The 13129-nt window shown below is 39.9% G+C and overlaps 1 protein-coding gene and 1 pseudogene across 3 annotated transcripts in view; both read right to left on the bottom strand.

The window, feature by feature from the left end:
• Positions 1 to 3849: 3849 nt before the first annotated feature.
• On the bottom strand, positions 3850 to 6700 carry LOC116384140 (UDP-glucuronosyltransferase 2A1 pseudogene; annotated as a pseudogene).
• A 627-nt stretch (positions 6701 to 7327) lies between these two features.
• Positions 7328 to 13129, bottom strand: part of LOC116384253 (UDP-glucuronosyltransferase 2A2-like) — an 8227-nt gene continuing 2425 nt past the window's right edge. Inside the window, exons 1-2 of one of the 3 annotated variants that reach the window (XM_031848756.1) lie at positions 9885 to 9903; positions 7328 to 9333 (exon numbers count right to left, since the gene is read on the bottom strand). In XM_031848756.1, coding sequence (XP_031704616.1) covers positions 7730 to 9307 — 1578 coding nt within the window. In that variant the 5' untranslated portion in view covers positions 9308 to 9333; positions 9885 to 9903 and the 3' untranslated portion in view covers positions 7328 to 7729. Of the gene's footprint in view, positions 9334 to 9884; positions 9904 to 13129 lie in introns of those variants that run through there. The other 2 variants (XM_031848753.1, XM_031848755.1) reach the window with 2 other exon arrangements.

The raw sequence follows: 13129 nt of genomic DNA, 5'->3' as shown, positions 1-13129 counted from the left end.
CTTACACCTCCATGCTTGTTTTTGTGCTGGACTCCTGCAAAGGGCCAGTCTGTGCAGAACAAACTTCCCTCCAGTTTACAGCACTCCCTCCAGTTTCTCCATCGGAGACCACATTTAAAATATAACCCCACCTGAAACCTCGCACAGACCAATCGGCTAGAGAAATGTCAGAGCGGTCGGCACACCCTCCTTTGTTCAAAACCAATCAGAGTGGAAGTGTGGCATGTTGCCCGAGGGGAAAACTTACCCCTGGATACGTTAATTACGCATCACTTAGCTGTTGCCAATGTGTTCACGACGGTGGACCCTCTTTTGGGCTTTTTGCAGCGGTTGCCTTCATTTTTCGGTCAATCTAGTATGGAAAGTAGACAACAATGGCTTACCAGGCTGAAAAATGAACTTAGCAACAGTCCTCTGGTATCAAATGTGGCTTTTGGCTTTATCCTCATGGGACTAGAGAAGCTGGTGGAGCTGGAGTTTGAGTGTCCTTGCAACCCTACATGGAACGGAGTATTTTCATCAGCATTCTTCATCATTCCTGCCGTCATGGCCTTCACCTTGATGCTGATCATTCAAGGATGCAGATGTGATACGTGGTGCAGGAAAACGGTTTCCCTCTCCAGTTTCGTTCCTGCGATCGTGTGGCTGATTCTGTTGTTCCTCGATGGCCAATACTTTGCTTGTGCTATGACAGGCTGGGAGGGGAGATTTGTAATAGTTGACAAGGCAGCTCCGCAGAAGTGGTGCGAGCCACTTAGTGAGGGAGATGTCACTCCACAAGAACTAATGCTCCGCTCACAGCAGCTATTTGTTTTCTCTCAGGTGAGTTGAATATTTTCTGGTTTACAGATTATTGTGTAGGATGAGTGGAGTGAAAACACCTCCCCCTCTGAGTATGCATGGGAAATAATACGTAGACATAATGTAATGCTATTGGCCTTTGGAAACTATTAATGTAGCTTTGTTAATACACTTTGTAAAACAAAAATAAACCTCTTCTGTGGATGTTTACTGAACAAAGTGTTGCTCTACTCTTTTGTACTCCAGGTTATAGGCATAGTCCTCCTCATTTTCATCTGTGTGGGTCTCATAGTGTATTTAGTCAGAGAAAGCTGCCAACAAGAGGTGGACATGCAGGATGCAGATGTAGCCGAGCTCACTGTGCTCAGGATGAGCTCCCTACGGACCAGGACATCATGAGGGGACTTACACCGGCCACCACACCTGCCCTGCTGGCACGGACACTTTGTAAATACCCTCCACAGACTTTACTGTGACTTTTCATAACTGTTGTCAAGAAGTGTTGCTTGAAAGTATTTGCCCCTATACAGATTCGACGTAGGTCTTGAATGGTCAATGATGCTGCTGTATGAAGTTGACGTAAATATGGATATTATTGAAAACAGTGTTTTTTATATTTTTCTGTATTACCAGTGAATATGTAACCGGTCTTGTATCTGTGTTCATCCCAAATTCCAATGCAGCGACTTATTTGCTTTTAAAGGAGTCTTTAAAAGAATAGTTTGATATTTTTGGGAAATATGCTTATTTGCTTTTCTAGTCAGATGAGAAGATGGATATCTGTCCATTAAATATGAAGCTACAGCCAGCAGTTGCTTAGTTGAGCATAAAGTCTGTAAATAGGGGAAAAGAGTCAGCCTGGCTCAGTCCAAAGGTAACACAATGCTTGTCCGCATCTCTAAAAGTTACCAATTATCTTGTTAGTCTGATCCGTACAAGTGTAAAAACAATAATTAGCTGTTTTATGGGTGGTTATGTTGGACTATTAATTGTAAGGATGCAGTTGCCATGCAACCAGAGACTTCAGGAAATTACTGCAAGAAATAGTCCGGCACATAACCCCCCTGTGAAAGAGTGAATTAACACTTTCCCGATTTTCCAGTCTTCATGTTAAGTTCAGCCGACTGGCTGCTGAATCCAGCTTCATATTCAACGTACTGATATGGTGGTATCGATCTTCTCATTCATCTCAGCGAGAAGGCAAATAAGGATATTTCCCAAAACGTCAAACTATTTCTTTGAAGTGATGTTTCACTATGACTCATTGAGTGTGTGTTTAGTGGACAAATAGTCAGCCAGAAACACAGTCAGTTCTGCTCTCTTACTTATTTCATTTTTTTTTAACCAGGAAGTTTTCTTCGTGCCTTCTGTATTAGCTATATTGACACAAGTGGAATCCACCAGGCAGCTAATATTGATCTGAGTAACATTGGCTGACTTGTACTATTGTTTGAGGTGTACGTGCCCAAAATGAAAATGTTCCATCATGTGAAATTCCACTTGAAATGCTTTTGTTTTCCCTCCTGGGTAGCAAATGTCTCCAGACTTATGAAGGGTCGGACCCCCGTCAGACTGAACTGATATTCCCAATGACTTACCTATTTGACAGCGAGAGATGTAAAAACATTTACATGATGATTTCTATCATGGCTGCAACCAGACAATAGTAAGATGTACACAAATTATGTAACATAATTTTCAGTATGTTTTTTTTAATTGTTTTGTAATAAAATAATTTATTTATTTAAAAGAAAAACTCAGGGATTTTTTACAGTCATGTCATAATAGCATTGAGTAAGTAGATAGTTTCCACAATCCTCACAAACCTGCACTATTGGGAACTTGAGTTTGTCTTAAAGTGTGATCAACTCAGTTGTGAAACTAGGTTTTATTGTAAGATCTCTCTAGCGAGTGAATTCTAGTAATACCACGGTGGGACAGAACAGTTTGGTAACATTAGGAATACCCTTTCTACTTTGGGTTTATATTAAATGCAGGACATTCAATATATTAAAACATCTGAAACAGGGGCCCTTTGCTAAGACAACAGCAGAATAATCAACGTAACACATGTTACAAATAGCATGCTATCTACAGAGGAATACAAAGACTGCGGATTCTCAGGTTAGCAACACCTTTGTGTCTTAGCACATCTTTTATCCAGAAGAGACTGTGGTTTGATGGCTTTATTTGGCTGATCTCTGCAGCCTGGAGCTTCTGTGCAAGTCTGCTGAAACCTACACATACAGCAGTAGTGCAGCTCTGACTTGTATTTCTTGTTATTTACAACATTTCCCTATTGCCAGTTAAGCCCATTAAGTGTAGAAATTGGGGCAGACCCTGCATGTTCATCCTGTGGGAGGGCTTATTCAGGACTTCCTGTATGGCCCAGAGGAAGTTGTTGTCTTTATCCACTCTGCTTTCCTCACTGTTACACACAGCAGGGCATCGCATTCATTGGCAAACAAATGGCGATCCAAAACTGTGACTCATGGAGTCATGAACTAATTTTCTTCCATGAGCAATAAACTGCTTGGACGACCTTGACGCCCAGAGTAGCCGGCCTATCACTCTTATGACTTTCAGAGGTAATTTGGCAAATGCTGCAGCTATCTGTCTTTTTTTACAACAAGACTTTCACCCACAAAAGTCTCCAGAGTCATATCCACATTCAAGAATTAAGGGACAGCTTTAGGGGCAATGGACCAGAGAGATTTACACACTTAGGCAACTCTCCAGAGCCACAAATACTATTTTACAAGCCTCCAGGTCCAAAGTATTATATCACAGATAAACACACAACCGTTGTTTGACAAATAACTCACCCTCAGCATTAAGAGCGTTTTTAAAACCAGACCTCGGCCAGTTGTTCCTTTATTACGCCAAGGCAAAGATGGCTGCATTTGTCACATACTGAAAGTATATCATGAGCTAAGATTTAATATTTTATATTACACCTCATACTGGTTCAGTTACGATCAGCATCTTTAATGTCGCACTATTAATGAAGTTGCCTGTTCACCCTTCCCCCATGAGGGGACAGTCAAAGATGCAAGAGAAATATCAAAAGGAATGTGTTTCATATCATGTGAGCCCCTCCAGACCATAGCTAGAAGAAATCAGAAATACTATAGAACATTTTTATTCTTAAAACGGTTACATTCATGTGGGAAAAGCCATTTTAGGAGTCATTACCTCAATATATTGACTTCTAGAATGAAATATAAAGGTCAGATGATCAGATTAAAATGAAAGAGGCTCTCCATTAAGATAAATGTATGTATTGTCCCAAAATATTGTACCATATTACAAAATCCTACAGGTAAAAAAACACATTATGGCTTATATAAAGAAAGGATTTAAGCATTTGAAGGCCCAGTTTAGCCCTGGTATGTCACTCTAATCTTTGTGTGTGAAATTGGATGTTTAAATCCACACTTGGCAATCCAGTGTTAGAGTGAATTTGTAACATCTTGGAAATCAGTGGAGCAAAACATGCAAAGGTTATTTCCACTGTGTGCTAATTAAAGAGGATAAACTCATGAGCACTACCCATATTTTGAAAATGCTTTTCATTTCTTCCCTCTAAGGCAGCAATGTTGCAGCACGTTTTGACGACATGTTTGTTTATCAGGGTTTGTGAAATAACAATAGTGTAAGAATATCGTGAAATCAAATATAATCAGCCTTAAATATCTATGTTCTTCTTTGTTTTGATTAAATAAAGCATTATAAAGCACTGAATAATTTAGGCTTGTCTTTTTTACTAGAATCTTCACTAGTTTTTTCAACTAACTATCAATGTTTTTTTTTCCTTTATTCCTATTTAATCACAGTACAAATAATTTCGCCAACATTTTCATGTTTACATGTTGAAATCATATTTCATTGTGATCGCTACTTAAATTTTTTTAAATCACATTTACTTGTTCTTCTCAGACACATGGAGCATAAACACCTTATCAGTGCAGCAAAGGTGCCTAGAGTTATCAGCACAGCTCCACTTAAGAAGAGGATCACATCAACAGAGTGGTAGGAGTACCAGGGCATTCTGTAGGACTCTGTTCTCAGGTGAGCTGCACCTTTGTGTCTCATGACAAACTCTATCCAGAAGAGAGCGGTATCCAGCGGCTTCATTGGCTGATCTCTGTGCAGCCTAGAGAGCCTCTGCATGTTCATCCTGTAGGAGGGCTCATTCAGGACTTCCTGAATACCCTGAAAAAAGATGTCCTCATTTATACTAAAAATATCAATTATCTTCCCTGCTCCTCTTACTTCAATTCTGAACAGATTATCACGCTGATCAAAAATCAATGGAAGCCCTACGATAGGAACACCGTGGTAGATCGCCTCTTGAACACCATTTGTTCCTCCATGAGCCACGAATAGTTTTATCTTGGGATGTCCTAAAAGGTCATTCTGTGGCATCCAATCTACTATCAAAGTGTTGTTGCCCAGAGTGGCTGGTCTGTCACCTTTATATCTCCAGATGACTTTCTGCGGTAATTTAGCAAAAGCTGCAGCGATCTCATCAGCTAGGTCATGGGGAAGCTCTCCAATCAAAGTCCCCAGAGACATGATGATGACTCCATGCTCTCCAGAACTCTGCACAAACTCCTCCAAGTGTTCGGGAAGATGTTTTGCAGGTTTACACTGGAACCCTCCCATATAGATAACATTAGGCATGGTGGGACGAGGGAACTCAAACACAAAGTCCACTCTCATGAGCCACAGGTCTGCTGCTTGAAACAGGGATATGAAGTCTCTATCTGGACCTATGTATTTATCAATTAAGCTGACATAATTTGGTAAAACATACTGTGCAATTTGATATTTTGTGAAGCCAAAAATGATAACATTAAGAAGTCTCTCAAGAAAGCTCATTTTATCTGAAAGCTCGGTCCCTGTCATTGGAACATAAGACACAGGAGAAGGCGCAATTGAAAAATGGCCTTCACCGTGACTAGTCCATCTGACATTGAAAACAAGAGGCAACCTGAGGTAGTGGGCAAGTATAACACCCCCTGGTATAGCAGGGTCTGTAAGGACGAGGTCATAATTGGCATCCCGTAGCAACCGTATAAGTTCTTTGTTTTCAAAAAGCAGCTCAAGCATTTTGCATGTTTTCTCATGCAGCTGAGAGGTCTGTTGTGCTTGTTCCATTTCCAGTTTAAAACGTGTCCAGGCAGACTTCCCTTCCCTCTGGATTTCCAGCAACTGGGTCACAAAAGTACTTATAAAGTCTTCATCAAATCCAGATTCCGTATCGAGCGTGATTGAAGTATAGAATGGCGAGGTTTCCTTGATGTACCAACTGTCTGTCGATCGCACAACAGAAACCTGGTGGCCCCTTGAATGTAGTTCCTCAATGATGACTTTCATGTTCACCCAGTGGCTTCCGTCCAATGGAAAAACAAGAACCTTCCCACCATAAATCACAGGCGGACAGAGCAAGCAGAGAGCGATCCAGACCCAGGAAGGATGCATTTTTTTCTGAAGTTGGGAAGGAAACATATTGCTTCTTAGCAAATGCATATTTTTTTATATTTTTATCAAACCACTACAATCAATGAATTATACTGAATAAGGTTTACTTCAGTGTCAATGAAAATATTTAATCTTTAAAAAGTTTTAAATTGTCATCATTTATTTTCCTTTAATCATTTTGGAGTATGAGTAGCCTGTTGCATTTAGTTTCATCACGGAAAACTGTGAACTGTTGCATGTCAGTTAAAAATGTACTTTTGGAAAAACTATTTCAAATAGATAGCCATCAGTCATATTGGCAAAATATTAAAACATATTACCTTATTGGCATCCAATGTGTTTTATTCAATATTCTCCTTTACAAGAGAGCAGAACACTGGCTAGTGCTTTCTGGCTCCAGCCTGAGCAGGACTTTGGTACACATCAGTGTTATGTTCTTAAACACACAGGTGATAAGAAAGTGCAAAGGGGAGGGAAAGCTGTCCAAGGTGTTGAACTCTTAAGCAATTAGCAGTAACACGACAAATTATTGAAAACTAAATAACTGAATAAAGCCGGATTATGTTCCTGTGTGTCAACTGTTTAGTCATGTAAAAGGTTTCGATTGTGATAACATGTCAATATAAATTGTTTTGTTGCAATTCCATAACTCAGGCCCCTATACAAATCTATAGCAACATGCTGTGATGATGTGACCAGCTAGTTTTGCTATGTGGCCTACAATGCACTGGTGTGTGTTCTTTTGACTTCTGAAAAATGTCATATTTTAATAGCTTGTATTTTACTTTAACAGGATAGGGAAATACTGTAAATGGCTAAACACCATCACCTGCTGGCTGGGAAAGGTATCGACAAATCCTAATTATTTTTAAACACACCTATTCATCAAACCTAGAGGTTTGCCATTCTTTGGGGCAAACCTAAGCTGGTTCAGGAAAAAAAAATAAGAAATAAAAGTACATTTAACTAGTCCAGTTTTACAGTCAGCTTGTTTTATTAACAATGGGAACTGCTATTTTCAGAAATCCTTCCTTTAACAATGTGATTTTAGCATAATGTAGTACACAGTAAAACAGAGTATAGAAGAGTTGGAATTTGTAACTTGGTTCATGCCATCCAGCTACTGTACTCGTCAATGGTAGTTTGCATTTGCTGTGGGTTCTCAGACTTTCACTTTGTTAGAAACACAAGTAAATGTGTACACAGGTGCTTACATATCAACAAAAATGACTTGTAATCACACAGACTTTGCTCTTGCAAGTTGCCTGTCAAACTGGTTATGACATTTAATTTCTTTACTGTACACATTTCTTTTCGAAACTTTGAGTAACATTTCAGGGAAAACATCTATTCCTTTCAATATTCAACTGATCACAGCTGTATTAGCTGTCACATAGCAAAATATGAACTAATGTGAAAATGATCATTCCTTTTTTCCTGTTTAGTCAGATTTGACTTTTCTTTTACAACACAATCTAAAGCATGACCATACTAACCCAGCAACAATTAACAAAACAAATAGTGCAACTGTTAGTAACAACAGCATCACATCAACAGAGTGGTAGGAGTACCAGGGCATTCTGTAGGACTCTGTTCTCAGGTGAGCTGCACCTTTGTGTCTCATGACAAACTCCATCCAGAAGAGAGCGGTATCCAGCGGCTTCATTGGCTGATCTCTGTGCAGCCTGGAGAGCCTCTGCATGTTCATCTTGTAGGAGGGCTCAATCAGGACTTCCTGTACGGCATTCCGAAATGTTTTCCTGTCCAATTCAGAAACATCCATAACCACTGCAACTCCCTTTGCTCTTAGTCTGGAGAGGTTGTCGGCTTGATCGAACACAATGGGAATTCCTACAATTGGCACTCCATGATATATGGCCTCATATATTCCATTTGTTCCTCCATGATTTACAAACAGTTTCATATTTCTATGTCCCAGGAGGTCATTCTGTGGCATCCAGTCTACTAGTAAAGTGTTGTTGCCCAGAGTCGCTGGTCTGTCACCTTTATATCTCCAGATGACTTTCTGGGGTAATTTAGCAAAAGCTGCAGCAATCTCATCAGCTAGGTCATGGGGAAGCTCTCCAATCAAAGTTCCTAGAGACATGATGGTGACTCCGTGCTCTCCAGAGCTCTGCACAAACTCCTCCAAGTGTTCAGGAAGTGGTTTTGCAGGTTTACACTGGAACCCTCCCATATAGACAACATTAGGCATGGTGGGACGAGGGAACTCAAACACAAAGTCCACTCTCATCAGCCACAGGTCTGCTGCTTGAAACAGGGAGAAGTAGTCTACATCTGGACCAAAGTAGCGCCTGGACAATGCAGAATAATGTGGGCTAACTATCTGCTTGTACAGATGCATCCTCATGGTGTAAAAAACAACGTTTTTCACCCTCTGAAATAAAGTCATTTGATCTGTTAATTCTGAAGGTGGAAGTGGGACGTAGGAAAGGGGAGAGGGTGCAATAGCAAAATGGGCTTCACCATGAACAGTCCATCGAGCATTAAACATTAATGGCAGTCCGAGATAGTGAGCCAGCATTACTCCTCCTCCGTTAGCAGGATCCGTCAAAACCGCATCATACTTGGTATCTTGAAAGGACTTCATCAACTCTTTATTTTCAAATAGGTACGTAACCACTTCACAGACTTTCTTGTGTAATTCAAAGAACTTGTCCTTTAACTCCATGTCTAAAGCAAAACGGGCCCACGCTGATGCCTTGCTTCGTTTAATCTTAATAACTTCAGCGACAAAGAGACGAAAAAAGTCCTCATTTGCACCGCCGGCAATACCCACTGTGACAGTGTTGTAATGTGGAGACGTTTCACTGATGTACCAGCTGTCTGCAGGTCGAATGACAGTCACAGTGTGGCCCCTTGAATGCAGCTCCTCAACAAGTACCCTCATGTTCACCCAGTGGCTGCCGTCATGTGGAAATACCAGAACCTTCCCACCGTGGGCAGCTGGAATGATGCCAGCCAAAAGAGAGATGATGGAAGCCAAATACAAAAACATCTTGAAATCGTCTCAAACTGTGCTGTCTGAAATACAAGAACAGAAAAAAAAAGCAAAAGCTGCTACTTTAGTATTTCAGGAAATGTACGCACAAAGGCGTATGATGCATGAGAATGTCCACAAAAGTGACGTTCCTTTCTACAGTGACGTTCCTTTCAATTGTCTCTCTATTTGAGTGGATGCTTCTATTTGTGACAGCCCTCATGTGGATGTAGCACATGGAGCCTCTCTCGGGAAATTAGAGTGCTGTTTGGTGCCAAGTGCCCCGCATGTATTTTGTGTTGAACCCCAATCTCCCTGAGCAGAAGTGTTTTTACAACTGGAACTGTACATTCTGCAGAAATATTATGAGAGTTTCCATCCAGCAAACACATAATCCCTGTGTAACAAATCCCCTGCACCCATTGATCAAATGTCTAACAATTGACTTGATTCAATAACATTAGCTGCAAAAGCTAGAAACAAATGTTTTCCTCTCAGTACTGAAATGCTGGTTAACACACTCTCGACAAAGATCACTAACTCTTTTCTCATGAACCAAAATCTTTAAATGTCAAGATTACAGAGAAAACTTTACCAGCACTCTTGTAAACAATGTCTCTCACTGGTTAAGACCCAAACAAAACAAAGCAGAACAGTGAGGAAATTTAAGTCGCATTAGTGTGGCTACTATAAAACACTTCCTGCTTTCTTTTGTCCCACCCACACAACAGTTGCAAAAGATTCTTGTCCCTTAAGCTTAGTCATCATGGTGCAATAAGCCAGTACTGCAGTGTTGCAGGAAAGTGTTACTCTATATGCATGTGGTCTAGATTACTTCATATTTTTACCTTTCAGACAGTCATGGCACCTTATTCTTTTAAAATGCAGTGGCCTTGTGTGTTAGAACTGTTTTTTTGCTGCAAGATTTGAACCCCTTAAAAGATGCAACTTGTAAGATCTTGCCACATGCTCCAAACAAATAGGGGCAGCATTTCACCTCTACGACTGAATCCATAGAATCTAAAATAACTGTCATTTGGTTATAAAAACAGAAACAAACTAAAAACTAACCAACAGCAGGACAAGAATATGCATAATTCTAACATACTGCTTAAAGTTCCAACAGCCTGTCAAAATAACAAAGCTATCTTATGATCTTCACATGTGGCGTCGAGTCACAGCGGCCTGGGGGAACGCTTGGTCTCAAAGTTTGCTGATCCAGAACTGAAGATCCATCTCCAGGACCTAAAGAGACCCTATACCTTCAATGTGATTGGCAAGTCATCAGGGCACACCTATTTCTTCATCCTCTCATATTGGACTGAGTGGAGACTGGACGCTACAGTGACTCACCATCCTCTCTGGAGGCTGAAGTGGGATTACAAGACAGTTCGGGACGGGGATAGCATGCTCCATTCAGTCAACCCTGTCCCCTACAAAATTACATTCTCATGCAACTATTTTCCAACAACTACATTTTGGGGGAAACGCATTTTCTCCCAGATTATGGGTGCAGTTTTATACATTCAAAACTGAAATATAAAAACTGCAAACTGGTTATGTTTAGGCAACAAAAGTACAGAAACAGCAGCCCTGTGTTTTTGGCCCCATCCAGCACCTTGGCCTCCTCCATAGGTGGACTTTCGCAGGATCATTAAAAACATATTTGTGATACTTCAATTGCAAATGTAATCCATGACAAAATATGTTTCCCCCAAACGTAATTCACAAAGCAGTTTTGTTGTAATGTAATGTTTAGGAGACAGGGATGTTTTTTTAGTTGATTTCTTGGTAACACAATACATAGACATCTTTTACACAGTGCACCTTTAAACAACATTTTATATCAGCACCACAACAGTATCATTTGGATGATACACTAACTGATTGAGCAGTTTAACAACATTTTCTACGACACAAAGTGTGACATTTGTGCAAAAAACAAGACCCCTCCCTTGGTAGTGTTGTTGAATGCCAGTAGTTCAATGTATAATGCATGATACTACATGCATTATATATATATAGTATATCAAACTCCCTCGGTAGTTGCACAGAAATGTATAACAAATTTCTTACATACATTTTCTGATGCACATAAAAATGCATGGACCTGATTTTGAAAACGCTGAACTTTATCTTTTCATAAGCCCTTTCATCAGGCCTTAGATATTTTACATTTTTTTCAATACAGCAGTTATGCTCCATATAAGAAAATATATACAAATCTTATGGCACGAAGCAGGAAACAAATCTACAAATCCTAAACATACATCAAAACCTTCTTGGCTTTGCTAAACTTCTGCTTCATACTGTGTTGAGGAAGGACTATGAAGGGCTGTATACAAACCCGTGACACTGATAAACCACTTCCTATTTTACTTGTTTTGTCTCACCCCTGACGACAGTTCTGCTGAACCAAATAACATTGAATTATTGTCTCTTTAAGAGACATTCAGACTCTTAGTGTAATGAGGCAAAACTCCAAAATAATCTATAGTAAACGTTTCCTTAACATGGTGATACTGACATTAGACATTATTATAGAAGTGAAATAATCTGAAACTACAAGACAACATTAACAAGCTGTAAAACTAACACAGATTAATATAACTCAGTCAGCTGAATCTTAAATCTAAGGTCAAAACACTGACAAAGTGTACGCTTTGATCTAAGATTACCTCATCTTGAGCTTTGGACCGGTAAAAAGAAGCAGGCACTGATCACGCCTATAATCATGATGCACGCACAGACCTGTGCACACACTTAAGGTTGAGACTCCACCTCTTGGGAAACATGTTTATTGTAGGAAGTCAAACATACTATCATGAAAAACCTGTATAACAGAGTGTACCTTTTATCTACCCTTATAAAGCCACTCAAAGGCTGCTGCTGTGAGACTTTGCAGAGAAATAGATTTATTGTATGGTTCGTTACAGCTTCGCCATTCGTTGATCCAGTATTCTCAAATGCTTCCCCTGTCAGATGTTCCACGAATAGTACAAACCATAAAATGGCAGGAGGTGTTAAAAAACAGAATACTTGTCACACAACACAAAGCAGCAACGCCTGAAGCTGAATGCAATGACCTCCTTACACCTACATCGGTTGTGTAAACAACAAAAAAAGATGCACCACCTGGTGGCTGGAGGTGTGAAACTCAAACTGGCTCATGACACAGAGCAAAAATGAAATAATGAACGAGTCAGAAAACACAGTTTAGCTTCTCCAGGATGAATCAGAGCCCGCCAAATCTACTCAGTGACTTGTTTTTCATAGAGCTGCATTTAGCAATAGTAAGCTAGGACAACTTAGATAAGGTGGTTTTAACTCCAACTTTTGTTTTTCTTTGTTCCTACCAGCCCCTGCTATCTCATAATCCCTAAAGACATAGGAACACTTCAACCATTGACCTTGAACAAAAGGTAAAATACAGAAATATCCCCACTGCGACTAATCAAATAAAACTTGATTCATATTATTTCCTAGTATTTTACTTGTCGTGTTCATTATGAAAAAGGTTACAACACCAATTTAGTTTGTACACATACTTTATTAAAATATGATCGAGCAAGTTCAAATAACAAAATAATGCCATTACTGTTAAAACGCTGCATAAATGGGCCGTCAAAAAAATCTCTTATACAAGCCCCAAGGTCTATATTTACAGATAGAAAGCGTATATATCCCTTGAATGATTAGTCACGTTTCACTTTATATTTACACACTGCAGTGTATAAACACCTGATGAAAATGAAAATAGTTAGAAGCACGAGCAGCCCAGCTCCAGCCAGGAACAGAACCACATCAACAGAGTGGTAGGAGTACCAGGGCATTCTGTAG

This window comes from Anarrhichthys ocellatus, unplaced genomic scaffold (genome assembly GCF_004355925.1).
Source record: "Anarrhichthys ocellatus isolate YVR2014 unplaced genomic scaffold, GSC_Weel_1.0 scaffold8, whole genome shotgun sequence".
Taxonomy (NCBI): Eukaryota; Metazoa; Chordata; class Actinopteri; order Perciformes; family Anarhichadidae; genus Anarrhichthys; species Anarrhichthys ocellatus.
Note: the sequence above shows the minus strand (reverse complement) of the source record. Positions and strands in the feature narration are given on the sequence as shown.